Below are 22,650 nucleotides of genomic sequence, written 5' to 3' on the forward strand. Positions count from 1 at the left end.
ATATAGCACCAAATAGCAACTAATCTATATCTCCTGTCACTTTTCACATTGAACATGTGCTCTTTTATTAAATAAACTACGTAACGCTTTCATTTTAAGTTGTGAGTTTAGTGTTTTTGACCCTAAGAAACACCGATGCATTAATCAAAAACAATAATCCACAGCTCCTCTCTCTGCTCCAGAGGATTTAAAAAATATATATATCCCAATGCCACCCCCTAAAAAACCTAGGGGAAACACTGTGCATGTGCATTTGTAGTAAAAGTACATTTATCTCCGGCTCTAACTGTAACCCTTTCTAGTAATTCATTTAAGAGTGGAAACTTTCGGGAATGAAGCTGAAGAGAGTTGGTTAGAATAAACGTGTCATAAAAAATGCCGTGGGCCTGTTATGATTTTTTTGGGAAAAGTTAATAGATTAAAGAAAATCTGCCACCAAAATTGAGGACCAATTAAATCCCTGTCCTTAAGAAAATCACAATCCTCCTCAAAAGAATTAGAGAACAACATAGATACATAACTCAGCCCTCTGGTTGATCTGAGGTAAATACATCTGTTTACAGCCTTCAAGAGAAAGAGGAATTATGAAACATAAAAATCACTGTAAGGGCCAAAGGTCAATTTACCGAGTACATCAGAGCAGTTAAAGTGGGCGTACAGACAATTACTTGTTTTAAGCTTGCAGTAAATAAAACATCTCATGTCAAGTAAATGTTGTGCAGCGAAGAAAGCTCAATAACACCAGCGAAGAAACAAATATAAGAATACCAAACATGACTTCAACAGATCCACATCAGATAAAGGAAATAAAACCTTCATGTCATTTCTTTTAAAAGAACGTTTTAAACACCGTGCACGCACTTTTCATACTTGGAAAAAGTAGAAAAAGTAGGAATCGTATGGCAGTCTGTGACAAAAATATAAGATACACATTAAGCGACGTAACAAACTGAAAGAGTTACCTTGAGGAAAAGTTATTCCCAAATACAGAGCATCTTCTTTGTCCTAAAATGAACGTTAGCAAATAAGTCACTTCGCTCCAAAGTCAATTCCACTCTGACCCGCCTCAGCATCCACCAGAGAAGAGGCAAAAGCAGACTGGACTATCTGAAAGCCAAAAGACTCGAGCAGAGACATGTTCTGTTGGGGGGAGAAGGGAGAGGTCAGGGAGGGGCCCAGCTCATTTAAGGCCGGCCCTGAGGTCCCCTGGGCCTTCTGGGCTTTGTGAACTCTGTGCTGGTGCTTGTTGAGGTAGGACTTGGTGCGGAAAGCCTGACCGCAAATGCTGCAGATAAACTTCTTCTCAGGGTCTGTCTTGGCTTTAGATCCCTCGGGGGAGCTGAGGGCCCCGGTAGAGGCCCCATTACAGGCCAAAGAGGGCATCTCCAGCTCCGGCTCGTCAGGTTTCTGAGGAGATTTAAGCTCGTCACCGTTAGACAATTCCCCAAATGAAGGATCGGATTCTTCTGATTCCAGATGAGGACACTTCCCAGTGTTTTCCTGCCCGTCTGTGGCAAACAGAGCATGGATAGCAAAGGAGAGAGTGAGACAGAGAGAGAAAAAAGGAAATGGGAGGAAAGGAAGGAATGGATTACGACAAATGAATTATATAACAGGTTTGTCACATACAACTTTAATCCAGTAGTTTGTTGGAACCTGAAATATTTAAAACATTTTACTGGAGAAGTTTAGTGAGAAGGCACCTGGTACAAGCAGGGCAGTTTACATCAATTAGTTGACCAATCAGTTGTAAACCAAAAATGTGGCCACAGCTTTAAACTATACAATCATCCATCTTAGTCCATTTGCAAAGTGTCCACAGACTGCCGAGATCAGCCAGCCAGTGGGCCGCGCTAGCACCAAGCCCCCACCCACCCTCCTGCTGGACTATACTGACCTGCAGCAGGCCCATGGACGGGGAAGCCAGGCACCCCGCCAGAGCGACAATCCCAGAAATACGGAGCCCCACCTGCCTTCCCCATGAGCTCAGGCTGCAGAGGGCCAGGCTGGGGGAGAACTGGGGGTCCAGAGAGCCCATGAAAGCGACCCTCTGCCTCAGTGGAGGTGAGAAGCAGCTGGCGACTGGCGCACAGGTCTACACAACACCCGGCCAGGGAGAAAGGAGGGGGGGGGACATCAGAGGCCGGCGGAAACCACACGGACAGAATTACCTTATTTTCATTGATAGTACTTGCAATGCTGTTGGTGAACTAACCTAGACAGGTTTTCTCCTTTCCCTTCTAGCAAATGCCACATTGCTGATTCAACTAGCTGGCGGTGTAATTAATTACTGAAACAGCTATTAGATATTTGCAAAAATCTATAGGAAGAAAATCCTTCATATAACTAAATATCTTCTTTTATAAAAGATATATAAATTGTGTGTTGGATTGTAAGAGCAAGGTTATGGAAGACTAATGCCAAAAAAGCTATTTGAGATAAACGGCTTTTTGTTTTTAGAAAGTTAAGTATTTCTATATTACTTCCTGTGGACATTTATTTCGTGATACATCAATTTATTTTAAACAAGTGCACAGCGGACAGAGTGTGCATACAGAGTCAGTGCAGACAATAACAAATCATTTAAGCTATTAGCCACTTTTTAAGTTTAGAAACTCATGTGTCTTGTTTGTTATTATTATTATTATTATTATCAACTTGGTGTATTTTATGAGATTTAAAAATGTAATATTACATTACATTGCATTTAGCTGACGCTTTTCTCCAAAGCGACTTACCAAGCATACAGCAACTAAGTTATTGCCATTACATATGGGTATATTAACTGCTACTTTGCAAGCTTGCTCACAACGACATGTACTTTTATTAGTTATTGGTGTCTCTTGTTTCTACACAAATATTCAGTCTTTTTCAAACACGTCACATATACATATATATATATATATATATGTATATGTGTGTGACGTGCCATTTGACAATCAGTTAAACTGTCGCATTGCTGATGGAACAATAATTGATATCACTGCAAAGAGTGGTGTGCTCATTTAGTGATACTTATACCAGTGAAGGATTGGGGGGAATAAGCAGATAATGACTCCAATATCAAAGGTCCTCAAACCCCCAACAAGCAGATACTTGCATAATGGCGTAATCTGAGCAAGCAGATAACACCAAAATGCTGCCCAGAGGACCGGGGGCCATTGCTTAGTGACACGACATATCAAAACCCTGCTGGCAAACAATATTGATTTTAACATTCCTGAATTCAAAGGAAATGTACTGATTCCTAAAAAGTTAATTTATTTTCACCTGCAAGGCCAGAAGGCTCATTATTTGTATTCATGTATTTGTTGTGTAAGAGAAAAACCACAGAGAAACATTTAACATCAAAAGCTAAAGGTGATTTCTCAACTTAATCCCAAATATGGTGGTTATAAATCCTTATTGATTAAATGATATTACCACTACATAGAAAAAGGCTTGCAGATTGTTTTAAATACATAAAAAAAGGAAAACGACTAAATATTTATATTTGTTAATATTTTGTGGATTGCGGATGGAAAAAGTGATTAATTTCAGTTGTTTTGATAGTCAATGTCAGTTTGGGAATCAGCCAAACAGTATATGTTTTAATCGCTGTACACATGAGCTTTTCTGATTATTATTATGATAACAGTATTTTAGATACCAGAGCAATTCTACAGATTTAAATATTGTCTTCCAGGAAATCAATTGTGGCTCACTGTATTTATGGTACTGATTTTACAAAGATGATGAATTCAGGGCAAACGGAGTACACTATGACACTCATGCAGCACTATGCATTGCTGAACAACTGCTGATGGACCAGCCAAACAGAAACAGACACCATATGACGCCATGGCCATGCTAGACAGACACACACCAAATAAAGTGACTTTTTACTGTTCCTACATGCAGAACTGGCAACTTTGAAGTCTCCAGACAACTTCTTTGTGTTAAAATACTGTGCGTGAAGATAGGCACTAAGAATTTGTCTGCATTACATTTTAATTTCTCGTTCAATAAGTCCAAATGTTTTAGCTTTTTGACAAAAGCGTGTGGAACAACAGACGGAGTAACTGCCTTATGATATATAACTAAATCTGCAGATTACGAGAATAATTTGAAAAATGCCCTCAGAGGTGAGGAATACTTCAACTTCTATGTGATTACCAAAGGTAGGTTCTGTATATACAGCCACCACCTGAAAGACATTGACAGCTAGCAGAAAGACAACAAGCACATGAAATTGCAACATTAGTTTGAGCGCAAAGCTTGGCAGCAGAGTTTGTGATATGCTTGTGCTTTGAACATATACCAAAGATGCAGCAGCATGTTTCTCCAAATAGCAGCAGAGCAAATGAAAGCCTGAAACATGAAGTTTTGGGATGGGGCGGGCGGCTGCTTGCCTTCCACCGAGCACTGGCGTCCCATGAGGTAAGGGGTGCCGTTGTGCATCTGCAGCTCCCCCCGTGGTTCAGGGAAGATGTGCATTGTGGCGGAGGGGAACAGTGGAGAGCCATGGTGTGTCTTTATATGCACCTTAAGGTAGGACGCAGTGGAGAAACCTGGGACCAGAAGAACAAAGAACAAGGCAGTGGTTTGACAAACTCAAGGCCTTGACTATGTCGAAGGGAACCCTGGCTACTTGTTATTAATGATCAGAATAAGTCTTGAACACTAGAGATTACTGTAGGGGGTGTTATTTCTTAACATTGAAAAGCATTACTTTTCTAATAGACAAGACAGCATCAATCTAAATTCCAGTTTAAAGCAAACGAAGGGAGGTGCACATTAAAGACATGTTCTTTAAGAACCAATCATAGTACTTTTTGAGGCATGTGCAGGTCCACAAGATGTCAACACCAGCCAACGGTATTGGACTCTGTATACAGGTAAAAGCCATCTTTCTGAAGGATGTGTCACATTCAGCATGTGCATTTCAACTTTCCCACAGACCAAACAAACAACTTATTATAAATATGTTGTACACCTCAATGCAACCAATCCCTTAAAGACACAACAATAGATTTGAGGGCCACCATCAAATCAGGTAGCACAGGACCCTGAAATGAGACAACACAGACCCTGGACAAGGCTTTAGTAAGTCTCAGGGGCTTCCTCCTGTGTTCGGCAGAAAATAAACAGAATTGAGGCGCCAACACAGAGGACACCTTTGTTATTTGTCTAAGGAGACATAGCAAAGCCAGTTAAATACCAAAACTGAATGTTACACATTTGTATCCTCTGAATGTCCAACGGCTTCTAACACTGTGATGTATGTTGAAGTATTTGAAATGACTACCTTTGTTGCAAATGCCACAGTAGTTATGCGTCCCTTCGCTGTGTTTCTTGAGGTGGTCTGTCATGTAGGCAGCACGCAGAAACTTGCCGCAAACCTTGCAGGGGATTTTGTCCTCATGGCATGCAAGGTGTGACCGGAGGCGATCTCTTGTAGCAAAAGAGGCATTACAAATCTGTAATATAGAAATTGGTAAGACATTAACACCTTTCTCAAATATCATCTTTTAAAAAGCATCACTAGCTTTGACATGAACTGACATATAGATCCTGATTGTTACCTGGCACTTGTGGGGTCTCTCTGTTGTGTGAACCTGTTTGATATGTCCATTCAGGTGGTCTGGTCTGGAGAGAAAAGAACAAAAGTTATGTCTGTGTTGTCAAGATATGAACCATTTCTAAGATATTTCTACACAGCTCAACGGGCTCCGTCTTATCATAAGCATCCCACCTTTCAAATTGTATGAAATAAGTCTTAATTACTCAACATTAGCAAGCACGTATTCATGCACTACTTTTGTGCAAGTTTATAATCTTGTGAAAACTCCCATCTATTACCAATTGTTAGTAAGCATACAGCTTTGTGAGCATATAATTATGTCCACATAGTCATAAATGTATATTTCGAAACTCTCCCTCATCACATTTTTGGACTTTTTGCTAAATCATTACAACAATGAGAATTATTTAGCCCATTAACTGCATGCATTTTAACCTCCTAATCAGTAGGTGGTGACAGTGAGTTTAAAGCAGGGCCTGAGAGCTGGGAAACTGGTTTGTGTGGTTGAAGACTAATGACTCAGATAACAGGTCACTGTAACGGATGTGCAGCTTTCTAAAAACACTAACCAAAATGTGTATGTATGACAACACTTAAGAGTGTGTCAAGGTTTGCAGTTAGTGGCCTTAAACTAGCTAATAATACAGCCTTTCACTCATACCCTTTCAGAGACTGAACCCCAACCTCTCTTTGTTTACTGGCATCAACACACAATAATGACTTCTTATTGCTTAACTAATGTTGCTGTGTTTGAACCTAAGATCTGGATCTATTCTGCTAAAGATAAAGTAGATTAACCGCTTTCTGAATAGCAAGGCTGTCAGCTTTGATTAGTTTCTGCTTTGTTGCAAATATGTGGTTTTACAGTTGTGTGATTGTGAGTACTCAATTTATACCTGCTAGTACTGTCCTTTAGGTATTATATGCAGATACACAGAGCTGCATAGTAACAAACAATGTCCAGATAGGGGGATTTAATCATTGTGACAGCAACACTGTTAAGTACAGGACATGCTGTCAATGTGAATAAAGTTAAACTCACCTTGAAAAACCTTTACCACAGCTTTGGCACACATAAGGTTTGCCGACCGAGCCGTCATGGGACCGAACATGGTATGACATCCTGTCCTTACGTTTGAACCGGAGTCCGCACACATGGCATGCGTACGGCTTCTCCCCGGAATGGGAGAGCTTGTGTCGGTTCAGGTGGTAAACGTCGCGGAAAACTTTACCGCAAATGTCACAGCCAACATGCCGCCTGGTCCTCTCCCGTTTGCGACCGTTGTCAAGCCCTCCGTGTAACTGCACGCCGTTTTCCTCCAGAGCAGACGGAGACATTAAAGAAATGTCGCCCGTTGTTGACAGGCTGTCACTGACGTTGTTTACACCGAGGTGTGCTCCGTGTTGCGCTTCGTGGTTCTTTAACCGGGAAGCCTCTGTAAACGCTTTACCGCATGTCCCACATGGAAACAGCCCAATGTCTTTCGGAGTGCTGTGATTAAAGTGTACAGCCTCCATAACCCCGCTAGCTTTCTTTGCTCGCCCCCGGTTTCTTTTCGACCCTGGGGATGCAGCGTCGTGCTGAAACGTGTTCCCCGGTATTTCCGTTGATGGGGAAACGGACAGTCCTTCGACAGGCTCCAACAGTGGCATCGAAGGATCGCCACCGTCCTCCAATAACACAATTCCGGGGTCTTCACTCCCGTCCACATGCATCTGTGCATTGTTAGCAAAGCTTTGACCGTTCACCAGCAGCCCCGTGCCGTTCACCAGATCCTGCTGCGCCACCGGGAAACCCAGCTCCGCGGCCGCTGTGGCCTGGAAGAGGCTGGCGTCTCCTCCCCGCGACGTGGGGACCATGATCTGGACGTTTGATTGTTTGATTACCTCCTGACATATCTCAATAACGGACCGCATCAGCAGGAACTTGGCAGCTGTCATCAACTCCGGGAAGCACTCGAGTCGCACCACGATCCTGGAGGTGTAGGCGAAGTCCAAAACGTCTTTAAAAACTTTGGGGCTGATTGTGTGCATCTCCAGCTCTCTGGCGTCGCCTTCGCCCTCCGTCTGGCGACTGAACACCGACTCGAAATACTCGCTGCACGCCGCTAACACAGCTTTGTGTGCCGGGAAGCTCTCCTCGCCGACGCGTAGGATCACATCGCAGAACCTGCCTCCATCTTTCCTCTGAACGTTGAGGTTGTGTAGCATCTCCGCACTGTGCTTGCTCACCTGATAGGTGTACGAAGAAGTCCAAGACGGCTCCGCTACCTTCTCCATGCCGAATTCATCCAATAACAATGGTTGTTAGCGTCAACGGTCGGAGAAACAGCAGATTCGTGTGTGATGTCTCGAGCAGTTAGCTACAAAATACAAAACCAACCGCCCCTCCCCGTCGTTTTAGCATCTAACGTTAAACGTTAGCAGTAGCAGCGGGGGAAAATGGCAGCCCCCCAGCTTCCTGTGAACTTTGACCCTGGTTTCTTGAGGGGTGGGGGTCGCTCTTGTTCGGTGGAAAATATTTCCCTAGGGTTTGATATTGAATATGTTTTTTGTTGTCGTATTTCTCTCTTTGTAATGACTGTCAGAGTAGCGCCCCAGCAAAGCAGGGGTCTCTCGCGTCTTCTTTACAAAACGTTAACACGCAGGTCTCTTCCTGTCTGCTCTGTTTATAAATCCCCTCCCCCAACCAAACAGTAATACCAAGAGAAAAAAAAAACCTTCCTCTGTACGAGTGCATTCTGCAAGCATCATTGTATTGTACAAGTCACTAGAGTTAAGTTGTGGTTTGACAAGACAAGAAAATCAATGCAAACGCTCGATCCAGCATTATTGTAAACATTAAAATAATGCTTCAATAAATTGAGATTTTGGGCTTTTTGAACAGGGTTCAGATCCACTTGTTACTAGTGTGTGTGTGTGTGTGTGTATATATATATATATATATATATTAAAAAAAGATATTGAGATTACACTTTGTCCATTCCCATCTAAGGAGGGGGTGGGCAGAATATTATAAACTTAACCCGAGGTGGGACACAGGCTGGAAAATAAGTGAATCAACACCTGTCAGTATCAACACATTCTGAACACAACTACCTTCACTGAGATATGCCTTATTGCAGCCCATTGTACAGAACTAGATTAAGGCTGCAACAACTAATTGTTTTCATTATCCATATCAAAAAATATATAAAATTTAGCCTATAGTAAAAAAAATAAAAAAATAGGTATTACCACCACAGGTGCAGAGGCAAACATGACATTTCAAATATGCTGTTTTGCTTGACCAAAAGTCCCAATACTGCAAAAAAATAAAAGAGACTGAAATACACAAAAGTTGCCAATTATGTTGCCAATTATGTTTTTTGTCCATTTATCAACTTACTGTTTCAGCTCAAGACTTGCCTGATCAAACAGGTTTTTGAAGAAGATGCCAATCGAAAACAGATCACGAATCATATCACGAATATGTGCATTTTTTAAGAAGACAATATTTCCCAAATCATATCTTTGACATTACTGCACGGACATGCACTTTTGACCCAAATTTGTTTTCCGATGCTGTAGAATCTCAAACAAGCCAATACTGGCTTCCAAATACATTTTTCGCACTCTACATAAAACATTTCCAAACAACCAAGTAACTTACTTTGTTAAATGTCTTGAGCAGCTCAACGATAAGTGCAGAGTACCTTTCCATTCAAGCAATAATTGGTTCATTTTGATATTAGAAAGCGAGCAAGACTACTTTTTTGCATTTCTCCTGTGCATTTGACCAGTCTATTTTCTACTGTCGAGCACGTCTAGTTTGTACATAGTTTAGATCAACACAAAGTGGCCACTTTGTTATTAATGCAGCAGTAGTCTGATTTTGTACTAAAATCTAAAATACATTTTTACTAAACATGTTGTAACAAGTGCGACAAGGGAAAGTCCCAATGTATGCGAAAGCTGTTATATATTGGATTGTACACGATACCTAACAAAGTGGCCACTGAAGGTACATATATGGGGAATTCAAAATCATTTAAAAGAAAAAAGCAAATTGTGTTTACTGAATTTATTTATTAATTCTATTTGTGCTTTTTATAACTTAATAGCACATAAACAAACTGAATCCCAACCACCCTCAACAAATTGACAATGTGAGCAATGCTGCTCCCCTCAGTGACAGAATGGATGGGAGAGGATACAGTTTAAACAGAAGAAAAAACCCACAAAGAAAGGCACAACCTGCACTCGCTGCATCCCGCGGAGTTGTTTTGAAATGCTCCAGCCAGTCACATCTACAGAAAAGGGCCACTAGCCATGCCACAAAAGGGGAAGAGTATACACTGGAGTTACTCATCAGTCCAACATGTTTCACTAGCAGTAGCCCTTCCTCAGTGCAGTTCAGCAGGGAAGTTCAAGTTGGAAAAGACAAAGGAATGCTACCAACTCTTGGGGACTCTATCCTGCAGTTCAATTGGAAGCTGTGAGAGACAGTTTCACCTTCCCCATTTCAAGAAAAAAAAAAAAATCTATATACAGGGAGAATAAGGTTCTTTCCCATGGTCTGTACAATTGGGCCTATACATTATTTACTGCGCAAAGCCTAATACAAAAGAAAAATGTTCACTCAGTCGGCAAAGCAAATGGCCATCACTCGTCTTCCCTTTCCTGCTGATAAGCTTCTTCAAAAAGCAGTGACTTCAAGGTTGAAGACAAAGCATGGCATGGTTAGACTGTCTAGGTCTGTGCACCGTCATTCAAATTAAAGTTCACATTTTTACGGTAACGAGGAGGTGGAGACGGGAAAAAAGGAAAAAAAAGATCTTGCTATCCAGCAGTGTTTATTTTCTTATGGCCGGAACTCCAATTCATCTACGCTTATGACCTTGGCCGGCATGGAAGGGAGTGGCTGTTCCAGCATGTCTGACCCAAACCACTGGGCGAGGCCTGGAGGGGGAGGGCCTCCGTGCTGCTGGGGGCCATTTGTCCGGTGAGGGCCATGGCTCTGTGTCTGAGAGCCTGGGACACCATGATGCACTGCAGGATGAGACAAAAACATAGATTAGTAAGTTAAGAAAAATAAATTAGTCGTCTCATCCAACTTGCCCATTTCTGCCGTTTTCTAGCCTATCTATATATTTGTCCTGGAACATTCTTTACTTTTTCCCGGACCTTTTATTTTAAGTTACTCCTGTGGCAGTATTCAGTGACTTAAACCTATGAGGGGAGGTGAAGCTGCCACAAATACATGCCCACACTCAGTCGTAACAATTGACTTCCACTCACTTGGTCTCTGTTGCTGAAGCTGCTGCTGCATTGCTGCTAACTGCATCTGAGTATTGGTTCTGGGAGGTAGAAGGGGATGCCCTGTTGCACTTAGAGGGTACAGCTGTTGTCCAAGCAGGGCAGGAGGCAAGCCTTGGAGTTGGGCAAGGTCAATGTGTTGTGGGAATATACCTGGTGTGAACAAAAAGAGTCTTAACATCATTTTATTTACAATTAAGAATAAAGCACAGGGAAAAATACAAAACAATTACCTGCTTGAACAAGAGCAGGTCCAAGCTGCTGGGGCTGGATACCTTGTGCCAGCATCCTTTGAACCACGTTTGGGTGGAGCTGTGGAGGAGGGCGCGCCATCGGCACATGGGGGAGCAGCGGTACCGAATAAATAGGACGAGGGAAAGATGAGGGTCCTGGTGGAGCCATGCTGTGAGGATGGTGCCCAGCGGAGCCAGGCCTGAGACAATCCTGGTCCTTGCTTGGCATGTTATGCGAGCCCACCTTTGAATCCCCAGAATGGGAATTGTTCCTGTCCATCGCCTCCAGGTATAGATTTGGGGAGCTGCAGTCTGTAATCATAGAATCAATTATCAGCGTTAGTGTTGTAGAACTTTGACGCATGTTCAAATCAGGAAATGGTTTATTCGTACCTTCTTGAGGGTGTCCTGCCTGGTCCTCCTTGTTATCCGAACGACACGATTGTTCATCTCTGTTTTTCTCTTTTGTAGCGTACATTTTGCGGATCACAGATGTTGGTGTAAATGATGGAGACAGCTGTAGTAAGAAAAACAAAAATAAGTGAACAAAAACAATAATACTTGCAATGCCAAGAAGTGTAAAGGTTACAAAAAAACGGTTTGAAAAGTCCAACTTCCCAGGATAGCTGGACAGAGAAAGTGTGTGCTCACCATGCTGGTGACAGGGTTGCCTGGAGAGTTTCTTCCAGCAGGCTGAGGGCCTGGACCAGGGGAGCGAGTGACATGCTGCAGTCTGTGAAGGACAAGCACATCAGCAATATCATGAAATGCACCAAGCTGTATTTGCGATTCATAACAGTTACTGAAATTAACCAGCAAGACACACGGCTCAATATGAATGAGTTCTTTATAGAGTATCAATATCACTGATTAGCTAAGGAGGCATTGTAAAGCTGAAGTCTGCTATTCCGGAGAAAGATTGTCTGAAGTAAAACCCCTGTACGCGTCTCCAGTCAGTGTTCCTTCAGGACATTTGCATGTGCCAGTTATTCATCCTCAGCCACACTGCCTCATCTGAAGGCCTTTTCCTCACTGGAAAGGTGTTGTGTGGCTCAGGGCTTCACCAACTTGTTGAAGCTTCATTTATGTTATTAATGAATGAGTGCAATAGTCCACCTTGCCCTTCATCGACTCCGCGAGCACTGCAACACTTATAAAACTGCCACACTATTACAAATAAGTTTGTTTAAAATGAAAATCCATTTTGCCTTTAAAGAAACATTTCCAATGTTGAAGAAACTAAAATCTCCTTGACGGAAACAAAGAAACTGTATATTCAGACCTTCATCATTTCCCTTTAAATACATAAAATGCAAAATATATATATTTTTTTAAACATACCTATTGCGAAATAATTTATCCTGTTGTTGCTTGTAGCCAGGATGGTAGGAGTGGTGGCCATGTAGAGCGAGGTCCTGTTGATAGGCCAGAGCTTCCAGATCCGCCTGATTCACCGGCATGGAGAGCGCTCTCATCTGGTCAAACGAATAAAACACTGCTGAAGGGATACTTTTCTCAAAAATGTTTGATTTTTATTATAGCAACAACAAAGAACAGAAGTTGCTGCTATGTGCAAGCTTTAGCTTTCCAGGTGAATGAAAGTCCAATGAAAATTGTTTGGGCATTAACTAGTCCATTAAACTTGAATCAGATTTCTATCATACAAAAAAAACACCACAATAACTTCAGTTGGCGAACTTTATCACATCGTATGTGTGTATGTGGTCAAAAACTGTTTACGGAACTAGAGTCAACAAACAGTGGTTCTTACTTTTGTATCATGAGCTCTAATTGGCTCCTTCAGTAACTATCAACCAATTTCCATTGTTAAAATTACCTGTTGCTGTACAGCAGATCCCGGACTGATAGACCTGTGTACATCAAAGTGTTCTGGCAGCATGGGCTGATGACTAACAGAGAAGCCTTGGATTTGAGGGGAAAAAAAGAATCACTCTGCTGGTCTGACAGATATTATCTACTGGAGCAACACATGTTGGATGGATTAAAGCCCATTGATAGAAAGAGGGTGCAACATGCAATGCACTTACCTCCTGAAGGATGCAGGCGACTGGTGTAGTATTCAGGTGAGGGGGCCCTCTGTGGAAAAAGAGGGGGTGATGGGCCTTTGTGTAGCAGGCCATGTAGAGAGGGCGGTGCACTTGGGCCCTGAGAGTTTCCCAATAGATGTCCAAGCAGTATAGGGGAGTTACTACGAGGAGGCCCTCCCAGGAGCTCCTACAATATAAACACATTTCAAAATGTCACAATTCACTTTAATGTGATTAATCCAGCATTGAGCTTCAAAAGCCAAACTATGAGCTATATTACAGCTACATTAAATATAACCTATATATTATGTGCCAACCTTCCCCCAACAGCTCAGGCGTAGGAACACTTTTAGATACAGCACACAAAGTGAACAAGTGCATTCAGTGCATGACATTAAGGATTTTGGGAGATGGCCCTGTGGGCCATCTAAGCTAATTTACAGATGGCCCTGAACCCAATAGAGATTGCCCTGAAAAATGCGGACGAAATGGCACGAAGGGTTTGGGGGGCCTCCCCCTAGAACGTTTAGATTTTTCCAGGTCTTACTGTAGATGCTGTCTGGTGCATTCTCGAGACTGAATTATAAGATGAAACACCACAAAATTATATTGTACAATTTCAATTGTATTCGCTTGCATGCCCTGCATAGCTATAAGAAATACTTAAGTTGGCAAATGCCTTCCCAGATGTAAAAAAGTAGAAAACATTACATTCAGTTATAACTGCCAAAACAAACATTATTTACACTATTATGGCCCCTGTTAAAAATGTTTGTAATGTTATCTACTGTAAGTTGGTCGAATGAATGCTTCCTCATCCGGAAGCTGACCGAGCAGCAGTCGAGAGGAGCCGAGTGCATCCGCGAAGCATACAACATGGTGACGTCGGAGTTCCCGTTAGCCGGCAAATCTAAAACTCTTCGGTCAAAATAATTTCCCTTTAGCGCAATACCGCTTCAGTTGCGCCACTTTATGTGACAGACAATAATAGTCAATTCTAATGTCTAACACTTAATGTGGAGAAAGAGATGTCCTGTCTGGGTTGATTGTGTGTTGATCTGTTGGTAATGCCTCGGGGTTCCGGTGGGCATGTAAACAAATGCATAATGCTGCGCTATACTTTGTGGCCTCACCCGGTTGCATAGCGACACTTATTGTTTAGGTGTCTTTTAATAAGCAGGTAGTCATATCATTAGCTAGAACTAGCTGGATCTGATCGATATGGACATAAACGCGAGTGAAGTCTAATCTGACGGGAGAGAGAGATCAGCTGCTGCTGACGAGTCGAAACGCAGCTCTGCATGATCACATGCAGCGGTGAGCGGAACAAAACACACACTTCAGGTTAGAATATCACACGTAGCTATTTTAATTACCTCTCAAACTACCTAAACTAGTTATAGATATGTTTAGTTTTACTGTCGGGTCACTCATTACTGGATCCGCGAGCTGCATGATACTGGCATAATAGATTGCCCGATCGGGCAACCAGCAGGTGAGGCTTCATTGCCCGAGCTAAATACTAGATGGCCCCGGGCCATCGGGCAGTCCTTAATGTCGAGCCCTGGCATTTATAGTTTCTTATTTATTCTTTTCTGACCATTACTGTATTCAGCAATAAGGTGGATTCATGGATTAATGAGTTTCAGTCTGACCGCTATAGGACTTTTTACACTTTGTCAGCAGTTGACAGAAAAGTAATGCAAAGTTTTGAGAGTCTAGAGTGCTTCAGAAAATGTGGCAGCATCTAATGGCTAGTACACCTACCGTCCTCAGTGCATATAGCCGTCTTCCCAGCAGGGAACATACAATCATTTCAACTGCACAACAATTGGGACATTTTAGGCAGCCTGTAGTAAGATTGGAAATTCGAAAATAATCTCGAGGAGACGAGGACCCAATACAAAATGCAGAAGTTTCAAATACAAAAACACTGGGAGCAGAATAATTGAGCCACAATTCATTGAGCAGCCGCTGTTGAAAAGGGTCACAACACACATCATTACCCCCTGGACTCAAGTTGACACTTCATCTACTGAAAAAACTATTTAGTTTGGGAACAGGAATAATAATCACAGGAAAAGGGACCTTAAATACAGTGTCCCTACTGAGACCAGATTGGACTGAATATAATTGCACCTGGCTCTGTTCTTGTATATAGTGACCTACTGGACATTGAGCACCTCTAGCAAACTAAACATTTAACAGACCTGGCCTGATAGGATAGTGAACATACACACCTGGAATATGTTCTTCTGCTGCTGCTGCTGCTGCTGCTGCTGCTGCTGCTGCTGCTGCTGCTGCTGCTGCTGCTGCTGCTGCTGCTGCTGCTGAGCTTCAGACAGTGTAACCACAGCTGGGTCTGAATGTTGCTGCTTTAAACAGGGGAGAAACAATTAGTGGCACGTTCAATGCAAGCCAAAACAACACTTTCACTGCAAAAATCCATCCCAGTAAGAGCTCGTGGTAGACATTTAGAAGTGTCAAAACTTCAGGCCTTCAGGTATCAAATGATAAAATGTGGAACCGTATCAATTACAGAATTTGGTGAAACCCTTTCAACTGCAAACCCACTGCGATGGATTTGTACACAAGAGTTGTAATCCAAATGTCCCTCAGGCAAGTCGGATCTGCCTTTGGATACCCAATATTTTCATCTTTGCACAATGACACAGCTGACACTTCTTGTCACAGTATAAAGACAAAACTAGATTAGAGATAAAGGAAACCTCCAGCTTGTATACATCTCTCAAACAAAAGGATATGTAAACAAATGTATGCCCATCACTCTGTAGATTGTCAGTTCTTTTTTAAATGTGACCTATCCGAGTTGTAAAAGCTTTCATGCAGCTTCAGACAGATTTGTCTGTTAGGAATCCAGGGAAAGCCTGTGTTAAGATAAAACCATATAAATCAAATACTTACGTTGTTTGTGTTGGTTTTGGGGTGAGTTGGCAGAGTTCCACTTGCCTTCATGCTGCTGACCAGATTATTAAAGGCTGACATGTCCGTGTCACGTGAGCGGGGCCGGACGCTGGGGGCCCCTGTTAAAGCCTCCTCTAGATGCTGCGCCATGAAGGGCGTGCCGTTTCCTCTCTGCGGAGGCGGCACCTTTCGCACCTGGGGTTCTGAGCTCAGCTTCATCCCCTTCATCCCTCCCTCCACTTCCTCCAGAGAGAGCACCGCTCCACAGTTAGCTGGGGACACATATATACCATTTCACTTTCAAGAGAAAGGACAGTGTCTTGGCCAGCCTTGCAATACACAATATTCAAAGTGATTGTCTTCTTAGTCCAGTTTTCAGGTAAACAGCTGCAAAGACTTTTTTTTGTATTCATCTAAAAGTGTTTACAATTGTGTACCATATTAGCCATGTATTGCTACTAAGGATCATTTGAGACAGCATGCTCATATATCAATACTACCCAACTATACATGAACAAGATGTCTAGTGCACATTATCGTTCTAGCTGAATTGTGTGAGGGTATAACTCTACTGTGAACATGTTTACGTTAAGTTTCACTCACTGCTTTCCCGTAGTCGAGCCTTGTTCACAGACAGGGTGGAAAGAAGAGGCTTCAGGTCTATTTTGGCCTTGTGCAGCAGCTCCAGGATGTCCACCTTCTCCTTGCACTCCGATGATTGAATAGGTGTGAAGTATGAGACGGGGCCTTGGCTAGAGGACGGGCCACGTGGCTCCAGCCCTTCAGGGGAGCAAATAATCCAAACATTCAATACATTTCACAGAAACAGGGTTTGGGGGCATGAACATTACAAAGGAAGAGTCCACAAAGCCCGTAATCACATAGCACTGGAGTTTGGTGTCCACACAATAAGATTTGAAATAGCATTTAGTTTGACCCCCTGGTGATTGAGACTATGAACAGTGAGTAAGTTACTGCATCATTTTAAAATTAAAATGTTTCAGAAACGCAAGTAGAGTAGCAAGCAGCATTACTGCCCCCTGAAATCTAACTAGGGTTACCAGGGTCACCAGGGTCTTTCATGTTAATGTTTTCATAACTTGCATGTCAAAACACAGTTTCAACTAGGTCTGCTCAATTATGGCAAAAATCATAATCTCGATTATTTGGGTCAATAATTGATATCACGATTATTAAAAACGATTATCCATTTACTTTGAAAACATCCATTTATTGAAAAATAAAAATGGAACAGTATGTTTTAAACAGTTGATTACCCTGAACTTCAAGTATAATTCAACTGAAAAAAAAAAAGAAAAGAAAAGTAAAAAATATATAATCGTTTCCTATATATATATATATATATATATAAAGAATATATAATAGTTTTATTTCGATTATGTTGTTTTCATAATCGTTGCAAGCCAAAATCATAATTGCGATTAAAATATGATGATTAATTGAGCAGCTCTAGTTTCAACCAATAGTCATTTTGAGCTACACAGTGAGATGGAATCGACATAATGAGATTTAGCTTCTTTGGCAAAAATCAAATCATTTACCTGCAAGTTTTTCCAGCTCCTCGTGGGGAGTGGACCTCAGGCTGCTGGACCGGCTTCCTGAAGGGCTCAGGCTGCTGGAGAACCACTGACTGAAGCGGCTAGCCGATACAGGTCCATCCCCCAAAACATCCTCGATCATCTGCAAGACAGAAAAAGGCGCCTGTGAAACAGAGTGAGAAACACAAATAACTGAAGGCCGAACGGTACAAGGACAGAGCTGGCACTTACGTTTGGGCGTTTTTCATCGATTTAGCACAAAATGTGCCAGAAGATAGAAAACTTTAAATACACTGCTGTTTGGCCTTGTGTTGATTTAATGCCACGAATCCTTTCTTATTTAGTTTCTATACTGGCTCTTTTGCAGGTCTAATGTAGCTATCATGATGGGCATACATTTGGATTGATGATACCTTTTAAACCCCTTTACCCCCATGCAATAGTTTGCCGACAAAAATATTTAGAAAAGTTAACCCTTAAGTGACATAACCCACCACCACAGATCAGGTTTAGTGAGTTGAAGCCGGTGCAGCAGAGGTAATGCTGTGCTCACAAGAATCTGCAATACTTCGATTACTTATTTTAAAATTATACAAGACCGTATGATAATTTGTGAGGTCAGGTTTGTGTGGGGGTAGCTTGAAAACCTCTACTGTTAAAGGTCAACTTACTGGAAGACTACAACAGGATACAGGAGTTATAAATGCCATCCCATCTGTGATGTTCACACACTGAATATAAAATCACCCAACATTCCACACAGTGCACCCCAGTACTTACAGAGGCCAATCCTGGCATGGTCTTCTCCAGATTGAAGAACTCATTGAAGTCAAAGTCTCCAGTGGTCTGCTCAGGCAGGACATCAGGGTGGGGAACCTCCTGATCGGCAGTAGGACGCAATCCTGAATCTTGCTCTTCTGACTGTCCACCGTTACATTCCACAGCTGTACAACAAAAATCAAAAGCTTAAATATCCACCTGAAGTATGCTAGTTATCCAAATAGTACAATGCAATTAAATAACTTCTGAAAACTCATGCCTTCTCTGATGGACTCTGCCCGCTTTCTTGATCGCTTGGACTTATTGCGCCTATCATCCTCAAGGATTTTGTCGTCAAATCCAATGAGCTCAATTGTCTCAGACTGGCTGGTGGGACCAGCTGAAAACCACTCGGGCTCCTCCTCTGCATAAGAGTCATTCCTTCTCCTTTCACTGAACACACGTTTGTCCCCAAAATCCCTCTGCTAAGGATGAGACAAGAGAAACATGACTGTTAAACCCTCACAAGCTTGTTATAGGGACGTCTCCTGAAATAAAAGTTTTGCATGAACCAAGCACCCTCATGAAGCAGGACTGTTGACTTCCTCTAGTAGAGAGCACATTTTGAAACGTGAATTTCTCTTGAAACATCTATGAGCAATCGTACTCACATTTATAAGAAATGCTAATCTCAATCAACTGGGAACAAATGTTTGTCTAAAAGCAAAGAACACCAACCCGGAATCTTTTATCTTTGAAGTCTCTCTCTCGTTCCCTCTCTTTCTCTACCCGGGCTTCTCTCTCAAATGCGCGTGCAGCAATTATACGGCCGCTGCCGATCCTGCGTGCTCCTCCTAGACGGAGACTCTCATTCTCCTTATTTTCAAGGGGGCTGATTGGGCGACGGACATGGGGTGCAAGTGCAGCGTTGCCTTGACATCCACCTCCAAAGCTGCGTCGCTGTGGGCTCAGTATGACATCCAGATCATCCTCCTTTAACCGCTCACGAGGATCTGAAAACAGGGCAGCAAAATGGCTCGGCTTTAGATGATTTACTCGTTTAACACTCAGTCGCATAACCAACAATCCAAAGTCAGCCTACATAAAATACTTTCTCAAGAGAAATTGTTCATTTAATTCCTGCCTCTATTATATTGTCTTCTTATTCTTATCTTATTCAAATATGTGTTAAAGTATAATTCGAGGCTGCTGAATGATTAGGAGGTCTGAAAAAAACAGCAACCTTTTCTTCATAATTGTACTGCTTCATAACATATCAGTCGATCACTTCTGACTAACTTCCTCTAATGGAAAGTAGTATCATTTTATGCACCATGTTTGGTTTTGAACGTTAATCGTCAAGTTTCTAGCTTTCGGTCATTTACCTGGGATTCTTCGTTTCAAAGGAACTCTGTCATCCACATAGTCCTTCTTAAAACCTTCCACTGGAGAGCTACGCCCTGACGTGGGATACAGGGAGGCATGCCACTTCTCAGGATCCCAGACACCTTCACTGTATCAAAAGACCATTTCAAAAAACAAAGTTCAAAACAAAACAGTTAACGCTGCATTTCTTGTGTTCTGCATCATTCTATTGAAGGCAATTCTGATATGCATTTGACTCAAGTGTTACTACTATTAATGTGTTAATCAAACACTCACTCAAAAAATAATTATAAAGTAAACCACTTCCTGAATAACTGACGCAAAAAAAAGAAGCTCTTTGCAGAAAGGACAATCATTTCAGTAGAAAACACAAATCGGGTGATGATTAGGTTTTAGACAAGACTACAAGTACTTCTCAGATTGCCACATAAGCAGAGCTTTGCTTGGCATTTCAAACAGCTAGACTTGGAAGGTCGGAATATTGAATTTTATCAGCAGATGTCCTGAAAATCTGCTCCATATCTGAAAGCTACGCAATGCTTTCTTTAAATAAAAAATTGTGAAAGACAGCATTTGTTAAATGATGTTTTTATCTTAAACAGCTTTTAGAGCACACTAACAACATTAATACAAGTGATATGCAGACCAAAGACTTGCTTTGTGTGTGACATTATTTTAAAGACATCACAACAGCTAACATCAGAACACATCTTTGTCTAACTACTTGTAGCATTGCGTGGTCAATATTTCCAGAAGTTTCAAGAAATTAATGAAACTAAAACAGCTGGTCCTGACGGTATTCCTTTTTTTGTGTATTAATTATTTCGGACGTGTGTAAGAAACAGCTTTACCTCATAAAACCATTGATGAAAAGTTAATTGAATAAGACAAATGTTGATCCTATACCCTTTACACACTTCTAAAGGCATATACAACTAGACAAATCTTTACTTGCATATACATAATTTGATCTCCATGCTGAGACGTAGTGAACCTCATCAGCATGTGAGAACATGGGCTATTTTCCCCAGAAAAGCAACATAAATCTTGTAATGGAATGTGTTAGTTTTTAATAATCAAACTTGTCCCAGAATTACAAATGATTAAATGTCCATCAATATGGCTTTCCAGCATATAAAGAAAAGATACTGATGTTGTACATTCTGAATGAATGCTGTAGGGTTTTTATTCTAATCAGCTCACCACATACCTATTTAAGTCATTTACTGTAAAAACAAAAACCGCTATGATATGCCATTGACGCAAATCGAGGCAGCCTCATTTTACATAATTAGCCAAACAACACGGTGTGGATTTTTTATGATATGGAATGCATCCAGAAAATAAATTCTTACCTGTCATATTTATCAGAGAGACAGTCTGGCCGTTCATTGGATACTGGCAGTTCTTTTATTTCCAAAAGCTCATCCTGTATAATAATTAATATTGGTTTATTTGTGTTAGGAAAAATTCTGCATGGTTATTTTGCTGTCATTTTACTCATGTCTCATCACCTTGGAGTATCTGAAAGGAGTCGTGGCTGCTGGCTGTTCAACTTTATCCACGGCAACATCTCCATTCTTCTCTTCTAAGCCAGCATCGCTCTCCATGACTGATTTCAGACACAGAACAAACTTTCTCCAGACCAACAATGACTCTGTTCCTGTTGGAAACACATGCAACGTTTCTAGGTTAATACAATTGCTCCACTGGCTTTTTTTGTTGGGAGTGTGTTAGAATAAAGCCTTTAAAAGCGCAAATGGATACTTCAATACAAGCAGTCTTTAAATAACACAACAGAACGTCTTATTTAAATCAACGTTTTGCTGCGGAAAAAAAGAGTCGATATTTTTGCATGGAAAGATGAAAACAAAGAGGATAAGTTAATGCCTCAAACGTGAACAAAAAGCAAACAATTATACACAAATTATTAATACACTCATATATAAAGTCGAGCTAACTTACACTGGGACGCTGTGCACTAATTAGGAAGTTAATTGACAACAGCCAGAAACCGGTGACAAGAGAAGTGACACGTCAATTAAAATAATTTACCTAGCCTTAGCGTTAATTGCCAGCAAAGTTAATATCCGGGCTGTGAATAAAACCGTTTGAGATACATCTCCGGCTAGAAAAATTGCAGACAGTTATTGTTAATTCTGATAAATTAATATTTTGTTTACCGTTCAAGGGAAATATGAGCTAACAATTAGCTACAACATTGGAAAGCTAAGCTAGCGTCCCACACAGTTAACTCTATACATCATTCGTGATGTAAACTGTGTACAATCGACTGGCTTGCAAACATATTGATAAAAACACAGTCAACTCACTCAGTTCAAATGATGCGTTGAATACTGGCTGATAACGGTCGAGCAGCTGCTGTTCACGGTTAGTTAGTTAGCTAGCTAGCTAACCTAGCACCTTCAGCTAGCTAGCTAACTAGCTGGGAAATGGGGATAAAGCCCACCCAGCGAGTACCAAATACGAAGCCGGCCGAGTTGTTTCAGTTATTTCAGTAAAAGCACACTTAACTGGGGTAACTAAACAAAAGAACACAGGTCAAAATAACAAATTAATTTACAAGGAGACTGTGTAATCTCAAAGTATTGTCTGCTCTATCTATGTTTTCTAAGTCGTAGCACCAATTTTCCTCTGATCACCGCTTTAAGAAGGTCCTCGGAAAGATTACATTGTGTCCTTCGCGCCTGTGTAGAATTGTATATGCTGTGGTGTGCATTGGCCTTGTTGTATTTTAATATTAACACTGTGATATATAAATGGTATGTTACGAGTAAGATAATTGTGCTAGTCTTGATAAAAATTGGTCAAATAAGTCGGACTTGCTTTGAAGGAGTACAACTCACACTAAATGTAAG

The 22,650-nt window shown here is 41.5% G+C and overlaps 2 protein-coding genes across 7 annotated transcripts; both read right to left on the reverse strand.

Moving 5' to 3' along the window:
* Nucleotides 1–212: 212 nt before the first annotated feature.
* On the reverse strand, nt 213–8,442 carry patz1 (POZ/BTB and AT hook containing zinc finger 1). 4 transcript variants are annotated; one of them, XM_010775075.1, is made up of 6 exons: nt 6,606–8,442; nt 5,565–5,628; nt 5,288–5,459; nt 4,392–4,550; nt 1,898–2,095; nt 213–1,508 (listed from the first exon to the last, which is right to left on the reverse strand). In XM_010775075.1, exons 1-6 carry the CDS (start codon nt 7,841–7,843, stop codon nt 1,030–1,032), a joined length of 2,310 nt encoding a protein of 769 aa, XP_010773377.1. In that variant the 5' UTR covers nt 7,844–8,442; the 3' UTR covers nt 213–1,029. The 4 variants fall into 4 exon arrangements, with proteins under 4 accessions (XP_010773377.1, XP_010773378.1, XP_010773380.1 ...); XM_010775076.1 differs by lacking the exon at nt 4,392–4,550; XM_010775078.1 differs by lacking the exon at nt 1,898–2,095.
* Nucleotides 8,443–9,611: 1,169 nt separating this feature from the next.
* Nucleotides 9,612–22,437, reverse strand: eif4enif1 (eukaryotic translation initiation factor 4E nuclear import factor 1). Of its 3 annotated transcripts, none has more exons than XM_010775082.1 (19): nt 22,105–22,437; nt 21,286–21,434; nt 21,127–21,200; nt 19,771–19,898; nt 19,124–19,398; nt 18,666–18,870; nt 18,407–18,570; nt 17,630–17,768; nt 16,671–16,847; nt 16,068–16,339; nt 15,383–15,517; nt 13,143–13,329; nt 12,932–13,017; nt 12,436–12,569; nt 11,746–11,827; nt 11,488–11,611; nt 11,095–11,406; nt 10,844–11,014; nt 9,612–10,594 (listed from the first exon to the last, which is right to left on the reverse strand). In XM_010775082.1, exons 2-19 carry the CDS (start codon nt 21,379–21,381, stop codon nt 10,407–10,409), a joined length of 2,949 nt encoding a protein of 982 aa, XP_010773384.1. In that variant the 5' UTR covers nt 21,382–21,434; nt 22,105–22,437; the 3' UTR covers nt 9,612–10,406. The 3 variants fall into 3 exon arrangements, with proteins under 3 accessions (XP_010773384.1, XP_010773383.1, XP_010773382.1); XM_010775081.1 differs by having other exon boundaries at nt 15,383–15,514; nt 17,630–17,789; XM_010775080.1 differs by having other exon boundaries at nt 17,630–17,789.
* Nucleotides 22,438–22,650: the final 213 nt, after the last annotated feature.

The sequence above is a fragment of the Notothenia coriiceps genome, unplaced genomic scaffold, assembly GCF_000735185.1.
Source record: "Notothenia coriiceps isolate Sejong01 unplaced genomic scaffold, NC01 NC01_scaffold00015308, whole genome shotgun sequence".
In the NCBI taxonomy this organism is placed as follows: domain Eukaryota; kingdom Metazoa; phylum Chordata; class Actinopteri; order Perciformes; family Nototheniidae; genus Notothenia; species Notothenia coriiceps.